This window comes from Dinoponera quadriceps, unplaced genomic scaffold (assembly GCF_001313825.1).
Source record: "Dinoponera quadriceps isolate SergipeBrazil2010 unplaced genomic scaffold, ASM131382v1 scaffold1069, whole genome shotgun sequence".
NCBI classification, from domain to species: Eukaryota; Metazoa; Arthropoda; class Insecta; order Hymenoptera; family Formicidae; genus Dinoponera; species Dinoponera quadriceps.
The window spans coordinates 1,195,078-1,206,558 of record NW_014555200.1 but is presented as its reverse complement, the minus strand read 5'-3'; the positions used below and the strand labels follow the sequence as shown (position 1 = coordinate 1,206,558).

At 47.0% G+C, this 11,481-nt stretch overlaps 1 protein-coding gene across 3 annotated transcripts in view; it reads right to left on the bottom strand.

Annotated features, from left to right (window-relative positions):
* Positions 1-53: 53 nt before the first annotated feature.
* Positions 54-11,481, bottom strand: part of LOC106743454 (neo-calmodulin-like) — a 34,176-nt gene continuing 22,748 nt past the window's right edge. For 2 of the 3 annotated variants that reach the window (XM_014617307.1, XM_014617306.1), the window contains exons 2-7: positions 9,103-9,345; positions 6,953-6,986; positions 5,900-6,001; positions 5,687-5,822; positions 5,241-5,389; positions 54-4,861 (exon numbers count right to left, since the gene is read on the bottom strand). In XM_014617307.1, coding sequence (XP_014472793.1) covers positions 4,830-4,861; positions 5,241-5,389; positions 5,687-5,822; positions 5,900-6,001; positions 6,953-6,986; positions 9,103-9,345 — 696 coding nt within the window. In that variant the 3' untranslated portion in view covers positions 54-4,829. Of the gene's footprint in view, positions 4,862-5,240; positions 5,390-5,686; positions 5,823-5,899; positions 6,002-6,952; positions 6,987-7,517; positions 8,348-9,102; positions 9,346-11,481 lie in introns of those variants that run through there. The other variant, XM_014617308.1, reaches the window with a different exon arrangement.

Genomic DNA, 11,481 nt, shown 5'->3' with positions numbered 1-11,481 from the left:
ATATATATATATATATATATATATATGGTCAGGCTTAAGGGAACGCGACGCGCTCTGACACATCATTCCTTTATTTATTGACAACGATAAATTTCTCTATAATTTCTAACACAATTACGCATCGTAGTCTGTAAAATATTTGAAACAGCAGACTCTCGACGAAGAGAATCATACCTTAAGCCAGCCCATAGCTGTACATACGATGTATATCGAATAACGAAATGTAAGGTAAAGGAAAAGAAATCGCTAGTCGGCGCCGCTACGATCATCGATGGAACGAGACTTGGTCTATGATGCGCACGCGACGTGCGTACGATAACGTACGTACGCGAAACATCGATATAACTCCGGTCGAGATTAAAATCGACAAGTCTCGCCTCGATCTACCGGAATAGTCCCGCTTCCTTCTTTTGGAGTTTGGCTCGATACGATAACAGCGAGCCGAATGTAAAACGGAGGATAGTCTCGCGACTATAATTATAAATATATATATATACATATCGGAAGGAAGACTCGCGCATACTCTTTACTTCTGGAGGGCGACGTTGAAACGTACAGGATATCCTGAGAACGACAAAAAATACGATTTCGCGATCGCTTCGTACCAGCGTATATTTGCTTCCTCGGTGTGAGTTTCTCTCGTCATTAAACCATTAAGATATTGTCGTTAGGACGTTATACATTGCTGTTTGTGACGTATTATAAAGCCGTATTTATACTTCCTCCCTCGAGACCTATGGGGAGCAAAAGTGTCGTCGTTTGCCGTGCTGATTCGCTCATGACGCCTAATTTCAAAGTCGCGCGGCTTTCGCGAGTCGCGGACTTTGCGCTACTATTGCGTTGATCGAGCATAAGAGAAAGAGAGAGAGAGGGAGATGGAGAGAAAGAGAGAGAAGGGGGGGAGCAGAGCATCTCGATCGATGATTAACGTTTGATTAACGTTATCGTTAAACAATGCTGTTCGATAGAAAGAAAGATAACGTGCGCGTTGGAACGTTTGGATGGATAAAGCTTTATGAAAATATATTATTGTCAAAAACACACGACTGTCTCTTCTTGCTTCTGCGCATTCGCGTTAAAACGCGACAAATGACACGCCCGCATGTCGTCGTATATTTTACAGATTCGACACCCTCCATTTTATCGGTGTGGTCTTTTCTTAGTGTGCTTTGTGAGCACCACGCACTGCCGAGATAAGAGAGACTACCGATGATTCAATAACTTTCGGAAGCGGCATAATTGTATTATATCTGCGTGTGTGTTGAGAAATGATGAGAATGACTTCCTTTAGTTGCGGCTTACTCCTCTTTCGTTGAGAGTCAAAAATTTATACATCAACGATCGACGACAAGCGGATTTCCGTCAGACATCACGGCAGTGTTCTATCGGATATAAGCTGTGTTTGCTTCTGTAGTAGTAATGAGAGAGATCTGTTGAAAAAGACCAGAGTGGAAATCCATACGGAATCCCGTGCCCGCCTCGGGGGATTCGAAAAACCTGTGTAACAATCCAAGTGGATTCCCGATGCGAATTCTCACGGCACCATGCGGATTCCTGTGTCAATTTTCTCGCATCCTATACGCCCCCCGTGGGAAATCCATCCGGGAAATTTTCAACAGGCCGTACACGCGGTATCGATTCGTTGATCTGATTAGCTACACTCGACTTTATCCAAGCCTCTCGATGAAACATAACGCGTTGAAAGAGTATTGCTGTGTGCATTGCGAACCATTGCGTGTACGAACATTTTATCATACATCTGTCGCACGGCTCATTTCATATTCACAAACGATATGACGATTGGACAAGATAACTGACGGTGTGCGGCAAAGTATTTGTGTTATTCTTCTATCTTCTCGTCTTTCTCTCTCTCTCCCTCCCTCCCTCCCTCTCTCTCTCTCTCTCTCTCTCGCTTCATGCCGCGCGCGTGCATGCGTGCGTGCATATGTGTAGAGCGCGGGCGGAGGACATATACATTGATCGGCATTAATCTCTCTTAGGTGTAGTTATTTACAGTCGACGCGCTCTGAGCGCGGTGCGCATGTTACCTTATTCATTTGTCGCGTTATAATAACGACCGACCGGGACACGGTGAGCCATTCCGAGCGCACTCGGCGCGCGTCGAAGATATATATGTATATTTTCCTCATACATCTTGGCATTCGTACGTTGAAGCGTATAAACGAGCTACGAACGTTGATACGAAGCGTGACGTAAAGGATGTTGCGTCAATATATTGAGCAGTGTGCTGGGTTACCGTTGATAAGAGTGAAAGAGAGAGAGAGAGAGAAGGCGCGCGACCGCGCGGCGCGTTCTCTCACACGTGCCCTTTTTACCAGCGGCAAACCGGCATACCGCTCGATACGTTGGCGCAACCACCCTGTACAGCGGGACCAGCCACTCGAAACTGCGACACGCACCTTTTTCACTCACCGTTACAATATTATTATCTCTATAAATAAATAGCGTTCTCTTTTCGCAACGACTTTTGCCCCTTCACAGATTCCCTAGAGATAATAATATCTGTTACAAAGCGAAAAAAGAGAGACGACAGTTTTCGGTGCTCTTTCTTGTATATATGTACGAATATCCACGTTTTTCCACACGTGTTCTCTGGTAGCAACATCATATTACGTATATAATATATAATAATTCGCATGTACAGAAGGCCGGCAGAGAGAGAGAGAGAGAGAGAGAGAGAGAGAGTCGCGATGATATCTCGCGAAGTTTCGCGTGACTTGAACGAATACATCGTACGCGGACATTCGTCGTTCGTCGTGTGACTAGATCCGCGGATGATTCGTTCGTACGTTGGAGAGTACGCATGGAAAACTTGACGTTGCGAAAGAAACGATAGATTCAGCGGATTCTGCGACAGGTCTCTCTCATCGCGAATCAATCGGTGAGAAAACATAATGTTGTTGTCGAAATGTGTGAACGAGCAGACGCGCACGATGCCCGAGTGTGCTACGAATATCACGATCGTATCATGATAGATCGAGCCGAAAGTAAAATCGCCGAATCTGGAAGGCGATACCTACGTTTCTCCTTCCTTTTCATCCCTCGCTATGATTATTCAATACTATCCGTCTATGTTGCGTGTTAACGCGCGCGCGCGCAAGATTTCTCTCTATACGTACATACGACACAATGTTTACAATGTTGCTTCGTCCCTCCGGGGCGGTAAAATGAGGGCGTGATAGGACGGGATCGCGCGGAAAACAGATCGTGCCCCTTCTCTCACCGGGGATGCTCCCGCCGCGACACTTTTTCTCGTCTGTTACGCGCCAACCGTTGAACCGATACTTACGACGAGCGTCGGTCGTTTTCCCAATTGACACATCAATGGCAATTCAGTGATCGATCATTCCCTCTGCTTTCTCGCATCGACGCGACTACGAATCGAACGATCATTATTCATCGGCTGACCTCGCCAAGGACGTTTTTCCACGCTCGTTTCGGCCCCACTGTACCGCGTTTACCGCGACAACTACGCCGGCTCGTCTGTTATTCCAGCTATTTCATGATACACCCGAACAGCTGTCACAATAAACGCAGACGTAGCGGATAACAATTCGATCGGTTTCAATCCATATCTACGGCAATATATTCACGGCAATATTTACGGCGATAGTCACATGTGATACACGGTTGGACTTAATTCCGGCTGATGTCTCGCGAGTTCCTCCATCCGACTCGTCGGTGTGACGATCGAGCCCGTAGAGCGCAGCGTTACGATGATTCGTATAATACGAGTGCCTTCGCTCGACGCGTTGAAGCCTCGAGTTACTTTATGTCGCGGCCCGTCGACACACTAAGGCGACGATGGTGACGAGAGCGACGACGAGATGTATGTATGCACGCGTACGTGTGACTATACCTTATGGTTATTACGCGCGCGTATTTGTATGTAGTATAAGCGGTAAAAACACACTCCAAGTACGGGGTACGACGCGTCGCGTCGAGGATAACGCGCGACTATATATATATATATATATATATATATATATATATATCGATCTATTACGTGTAAACGCGCATATGTATACTAATATACTCCAAGCTTTCTCGCAGAACGCTTAAGAGGATGCGGAGAGCTAATTAACTTCTAAGTCGCTCCGTTGAGTCACCGGAGGAGATAAAGATTAAAGGGTACGTCTAAAACGAAGCTCGGTTGATTGTTCCGGGTGGCGGCAGATCTCGCCCCCTCCCCCTCCGTCGTTTTGACATAATCTCTTTAGTTAATTGTTTATCATTACAACCTAAAGTTCGAGTACTTGCCTAAGATTAGTCCGAAGGAACCCGTACGCGCGCGCATGCGCGTCTGTAAGTAACGCGCGTACTTGTATCGCAAGAGTACGTTTCCTCCTTTCTCCCGTTTCATCGGTCGATCCTTCCCCGCGGTAGATTGCACATCCAGCGTTGGACGAGCCGATGGAGCCGTCTCTCTCTCCGTTCCGCTCGGCTGCTACTTACTGCTATTTACGCGTTCACGCTATTCATCAACGAAAGTACTATCGCGACGCGCGATCTCACGGCACCCCGTTTGTCGAAATCGACTTCGCGCGGCGATACTTTTTTGTTCAGCAGCCGGGTCGCCGGATGAGTTATTCATCCTTCTCTCTCTCTCTCTTTCTCTCTCTCTCTCTCTCTCTCTCTCGACGGCTTCGCTGCGACTTCATGGAGCATGTGAGACGATCAGTCGCTACGATTTTCGAAAAATCGCGAAAAATCCCAGCCTGCGAGCTCCTCTCTTCTCTTCTCGTCCTCGGAGAGCCACAATTTTGGTACATCTGGTATACTCCCTTTGAGTCTTCGAGGCCTCCGAACTAATTCTTCGACGTAAGAATCGTCACGAATTCTGGAACACGCGCACATTTGGTCAATGGGATGTCTTTTTGTTAAGTAACGATAAGAAAAGAGGGAAAAGAATGGATGAAAAATTTCAAGCTCCGTGCAATTGGATGAGCTTTCGAATTAAACAACCAACTTGCACCCTCTCTCTCTCTCTCTCTCTCTCTTTCTCTCTGTTATTCTAGCTCTATTATATGGCAAAATATATAATGTTTGCATAATTACATTTATATTAGCCGATATTTTATTATGGAAACAAATTATGCGTCGATTAGACGCGACATAACGACATGGAATTTATTGCATTGACGATAATGCCAATTTAACGCGGTGACTATTATGCAATTCCTACGAGTACGAAGCGATAGATCGAATGGATTGATTACCTTCGTAGTTGACCATTCCGTCACCATCGAGATCCGCCTCCTTGATCATATCGTCGACCTCCTCCTCCGATAATTTTTCCCCGAGGTTCGTCATCACGTGTCGCAGCTCCTTCGAGGAGATTAAGCCGTCGTTGTTTTTATCGAACACCCTGAGAAAAGAAACAATGAACACACAATATGAACGCACAATATGCCGAATCGTCGGTCACACTGTACGGTCAGACGGTTGCGACACGCTTTTTCTTTCGCTACACATCTCTCAGAATAATTGGAAAACGAATTCTCTCATTGGACACGTTCCGAAATTTGTAAAAAGTAAAGTGTTGCAATCGTGACTGACTGTATATCCTGTCTCAAGCTAAAAGCACGATTCGCCCACACACGGGGCGAGAGAGACAATCAATTTTCCACCGAGCACTTCGGGCACTGCACGCTCTGCTTATTACCGGAATGCCTCGCGAAGTTCGTCCTCGCCATCGGCGCCTTTCATCTTCTTCGACATCATTTGCAGGAATTCGTTAAATTCGATCGTACCATTCCCGTCCTGATCCACTTCGTTCACCATATCGCGCAATTCTGTCTCTGAAATAAATTCTCGTTTTGTCGGGCCGCCATTTACCGTAAAGATAAATGCATGGTATGACTCGCGAGTGACTTACCCGATGGTCTTTGACCGAGAGATCGCATGACGACTCCTAATTCCGCCATCGTAATTGTGCCGTCTTCGTCTTTGTCGAAGAGCATGAATGCCTCCTTGAATTCTGCGAGATAATAGAGTTTCGCAGCAATCGTGCCGCGTGATCATACTTGAGACTTGAGTAGTTAGGTATATTTCAAGTGAATTTGCATGCATATCGCGTTATACGATCGCCAATTCATTGTTACATTCTACGTTATATAGCGATATTCAACGCGGCAAATATACAGCGGTTTATCCTCATCGTTGATGTCACATTTACACTTTCACCAACTATTCCCTCTTTTCTCTCTCTTTTCCTTCCCTTTTTTCCGCTCGTCGAGTCTGGAATTTTAGTTCGTCAGAGCTCATTTTGCGCCGCAGTAGAGCAGCTTCGACTAGTATATCACAAAAAATGTAGTAAATCCCCATGAATGTTTCAATTCCCATAAATGTAGTAAATTCTCATAAATTCCCCAAAAATGTAGTAAATTCACATAAATAAAGAAATATAAATCGCATATATACGCTATATGTACATGCACAAACTTTTTTCTTACGTGAGAGACCCGCATATGATTAATGTTTAATTGTTTAATAATTAGCGAAAGAAGAGAGAGAAAGGAAGGTATGTTGCATATTATCCCAGAAAAGTATAAATTACAACTGGAAGAACGGCCTCAGAGAAGTAGATATAATTACGCGGTAGGTATGTACAATCGATACGAGTGTCACGATGATATCGTTGCTAATGAGTCATCCTGCCGCATGGTTGACTGTGCGTCGCGTAATTGCATTCTACGAGTTTCTGTCGTTTTTCAAACACCGGTAAAATAAATTGCCGACACATTGACCGTTCTATTTTGGAAATTATTTGTCTCATTTTGCGTCCCTTTGAGTCGCACTGGTAGGGAAAACGGCGTTCTGCCTGCGTCTTTTTGCCGTACCTTACTTACTAATTAATTAAAACGCACCGTGTGTGTGTCGTGTACAATATTTTTTCTGTAAAATCAACCGTGGAATAGTGTCAACTCACCTGCCACCTGATCCTCCGTGAGTCCGTATTCAGACTGAAATAGAAGAAGAGAAAAAATGATCTCGGGTCAATTTTCCGCGCTGTACACCTATTAATTAACATTAAAGTAACATGCGTATATTTAAATATATATGCGTGAAACGCTCAGAGCGACGTCTAGAAAGATGCTCGCCGCTTAGCCGCGGGTGAACAACCAATCCAATGATCTTCTATGATCTTCTTTCGCACGGTAGAGAGAGAGGGAGGGAGGGAAAGAGAGAGAGAGAGAGAGGTCAATCGAGGGAATTTTGGCGAAACGCCCGACGCGCGACGAAGAAAGGTCGCGTGGTGAATTATTAATAATAACGTGTCGCAATGTGAGTCGGGGAAGGCGGCGCGAAACTACCGCCGCTTCTACAGAGGATTCGGACGTTTCGATTTTAATTATCGTCGATTTTACTCGGCTGTCCCGACGAAAGCATCGAGAGCGGATGGACGCGGTAAAAAAGTGTCGATACATCAGTCGTCTTTGAAAAAGACGTTCCTCCCGGGGAGATGGATAATGCAAACCCGTTGGCCCACTTACACTCATCTGTCTCGTTTGACCGTCTATCGTGCTGGTCAATCTACGAAGCTGTCCGTACGCGTACGTGTACTTTTTTTCGGCCTCCGCCATGTTTCCCCCGATGGCCGTCACGTGTGTCGCGATGCGCCGGGAAACGAACGGGGGTTTGCGAGTCTACGTGGGCATCTCTTTCGTCGCGGTTGTCCTCGACATTTCGCTTCCATCACAGATGCGCGAGAGACGTACGAGCGCGATTCACCGAGCTATCACGCTCTTCCCCGGCGAAGAGATCCCGGCGCGCCGACTGTGTCTCCGGCTGTGACGAATCCCTTGAAAGCTCGAACCAATATTTATGGACCGCCGCCGCTGACTCTCCCTCAAGGCCTCCCGTGGCCGGTACCGAGAAAGTGAGAAAGAGGAGACTCGACATATCCGAAGAATCCTCTCAACATCGCGCTGCTAGTCGCGATTACTCTCTTGGTACGCTCGGCTTGCCAGCCGAGAGATCTCGTGACGTCGATGCTTCCCCGGTTAGGTTCGCTGGTTGAACGATTACGCGGACGACACTACTCGTCGGGAACGTAATACACACACACACCCACACACATACATACATACACACACGTATATATATATATATATATGTATGTATATAGTTGGATGAGTAAAAATAGCCAACTAATGTGGCATAGGGAAAGACGTTGGATGAAGTTTAAATCGAAGCCGAAGTCGCGCGCGCGCGCGTGTCTACACACACACTTGAAAGACGAAGAAGATACGTTCGCCGGCGTAGCTTCTGGACGTTTGGCATCGCGTGTCGCACGGACGGCCCGCCCGATGACAAAGACGCGCGTGTTCGAGAATCGAGCTTCGGCAAGCTTGATCTGTTTTTAACCAGACCAGGTCTCTTCTACGATTGGATGCCGCAGCCCCCTTCCTCCTCGATGCTCTTCGCTCTTGCGCGACATCAGTATAAATTCAGTATGAATTAATCTTCTCTCTCTCTCTCTCTCTCTACTATGCGCGCACGGAAGTAGTTTTTTCGCCTTAATGACAAATTCTACGTACGATTGACAATTTTTATACTGTCGGCGATGGGTAACAAGATGTAATGAAATTCTTAGCAGCGACAATTAATCGACAATCGTTGACGCAGAAGTAACTTTATTGCATGGTAACGACGAATAGGGAAATTTTCTGTACGAGATCACGCCGTTCGTTTGGTAGAAGAAATAGGGGGCAATAACACGTCGGAAAAGAAACGTGAATTTGTCCGATCGCGTACGGATCTCGGAGATACAAGCTGCACGACAAACGTGTGTCGCGCGTATAACTTATCGATCGTCCGGCACGTTCAACTGGGTCAGTCGTATTTATTAGCGATGTGCACGCGTTAGTTGACAAAAGTGATTCGACAATCTTACGTGCAGCGGCAATGATCGTCGAGCGGGGCGACGTGACCTTACGAATAATCAATCGTAATTAGTTAATCGCTCCGGCACGATTCTTCCAACCGTGATTCTGACACCCGTCTTGATGCATTTTAATCACATAATCTGGCATAATGTCAGATCGATCGATACACCTGCTTAATGGCGACACTTACCAGGTTAATGGTGACGATAAGATCGTATTGTTGCCGTTGCCCTTTCTTCTTGTTCTTGCCGGTCTTTACGGAGGCCGCCTTGGGTGTCACTTTCACTTGACCTTTCTGAGCCGTCGGTTTCTGGGCCGGTTTCGTCGCAACTTTAGTGCCCGGCGCAACCTTCTGACCAGCCGTCGTCGCTTTCTGACCGGAGGCACCTTTTTGATTCACATGACCCACACCATCGGCCGGTTTGTTGCGCGCCTACAGTTCAGAAGACGAGATTTCCGTTAGAGACATTTGACAGAGAGCGAATGAGCGAGGATGAATTAAACGGATGTAGAATGAAATATGCGGGCGATGCATTTGTCATTATCGACGACACGCGACGACCGTTCGCTTTCAGACAGTTTTGGCTTTTCGTCCCAAACGAAGGTAAGTGGCACTGTAAAATGGCTCGTTTGAAAGTAACCAAGCTTGTATCATCGTCAAATTCGTCGACACGGGATTCTCTTCTTTCACCTCGGCCCACTGATTTCTCATTGTTAAGAAATTCGACGGGCGCGATTAAGCGAGTTATGCGACGATAAAGTTGCGAAGAGTTCATTTTTTTGGTTTGTTTTTCCTTTTTTCTTCGCTCGATGCGACTCGACTTTCGATGCGTTCGCTCGTCTGATAAGACGATCCAAATATAATTGCTTTTAAATAACAACCAAATAAAAACACCGAGTAGATAATTATAGATTTTGCTTTTCTTTTCTTTCTTTATGTGGTCGAATGCGGGAGCGAAACCGCCAGCGCACGTCCGCGAGCGCGATCATCCGCGACAAGAGAGACTTAACGATTCCTCTCCGCAACTTTCCCACCGTTTTCGCGCGTTTCTCGCAAACCATCAACATGGCAAAAATCGATGCGCAACGCCGCGCGTTTGACACATTAGAGAAATCTTCCGGGACGGTTTTCCGCTCGTGTACATACCAGAATGCAACCTATAATAGGGTGTCCTACAATTTCCGTGCAGGGAGATTCTTCACACCTGAAGACCTGACTCCCTCCTTATCAGCGAAAATATGGCGAAAGGTCGCTACTTGTCACTTTTCAACGACGCATCTTTGAAGCATCGGATTTTGTTCCATCTAAATAATTCACCGATTAATCGACTGAAAACCGAGAAAATTCTTTCGGTATCGAAAGTGCACGCGTGTGAGAGAACACCCGGTGTTATTTATCATACATTTTCAATGGCGCGCTCTCGATTGTGGAATATCTAGAAAATACTGGAGACTCGGGTAACCCTCGGGTGTATAACCGGAGTCGCCGTCGGGTCGCGGGAGATTCGCGTGGAAACACGGAAAACGCGCTCTCGCGGTACATCGATCGGTGCGGCACGGTCGAGCGCGATCGTAACGCTGCGCGTGCGTAACAACCGATCGCGCGGATGTGTATGAAAAAGCGTATCGAAGCGAGAAACGCGAAAGTCAATCGTACGCAATGCTTTATACGCTGATTGATGGCGACACGACGAAGCTCGCGCGCGTTTCCCTACATTCTGACGGATCCTCTTTCACTCGTTTTTCGCCAACATTTCTCGCCCGAGTTGTCGAGATTCTCGGGAAGCATTCGATGCCCCGGGTTAAATCCCCGCACGTTCCTACAAGCTGGGAACCAGAGAGAACGCAATCGTTCGATAACTCTTCGAAATCTTCCTTTGGCTCGCGATATAGGCGCACACAGGATGTCCGTTTGCGAGAAATTTCGTACGAGCTAACGAGCGCACACGGTTCGTTTAATGACCGCCAATCGCCGCTCGTTATGTTCACGGTGGCTCCGGTCGGAGAAACGCGACGAGCAGCCGGATTGCCGGGCCATTCAACTTACCGTTTCCTGCGTCATTAGCTCATACGGAATAACAAATTCCTCGTTAATTGCCGCGAATTTCGCCGAATCACTGTTCAGTTCGCCGGTCGAGAAGCTTCCCCGACACCCTGTACATCGCAATCGTCGCGAAAGCGGGAGCACGACGCTTAATCGATAACTAAAGAAGTCAATAGACTACGTAACCCAAGCGGCAAGTGGCGCTTGGCTCGCGCGTTAAGGGTCACCCGCGGTGACTCTCCCCCACGTCGACCTTTCTCCCTCTGTGACCGCGAGCTCGCGAGGCATACCTCGGCGAGTTACGCCTCGAGGGAACGCAAATGATCGCACTAATGGAAGATTACAGAAGTTTTACGCGCGAAGGGAAGGATGGCTTACTTTCGTCCGGTCGATCGAAACGAATAGCACGTGCATCGTGTCCATTTATCGTCCGTAGTGCCAGCGCATAGCGCCGTGTGCGACTACTCACGTAGGCGGAAACACTGATTTAGGTCGCGGCCGTTTTACGAAACGTTCGCGAGCGAA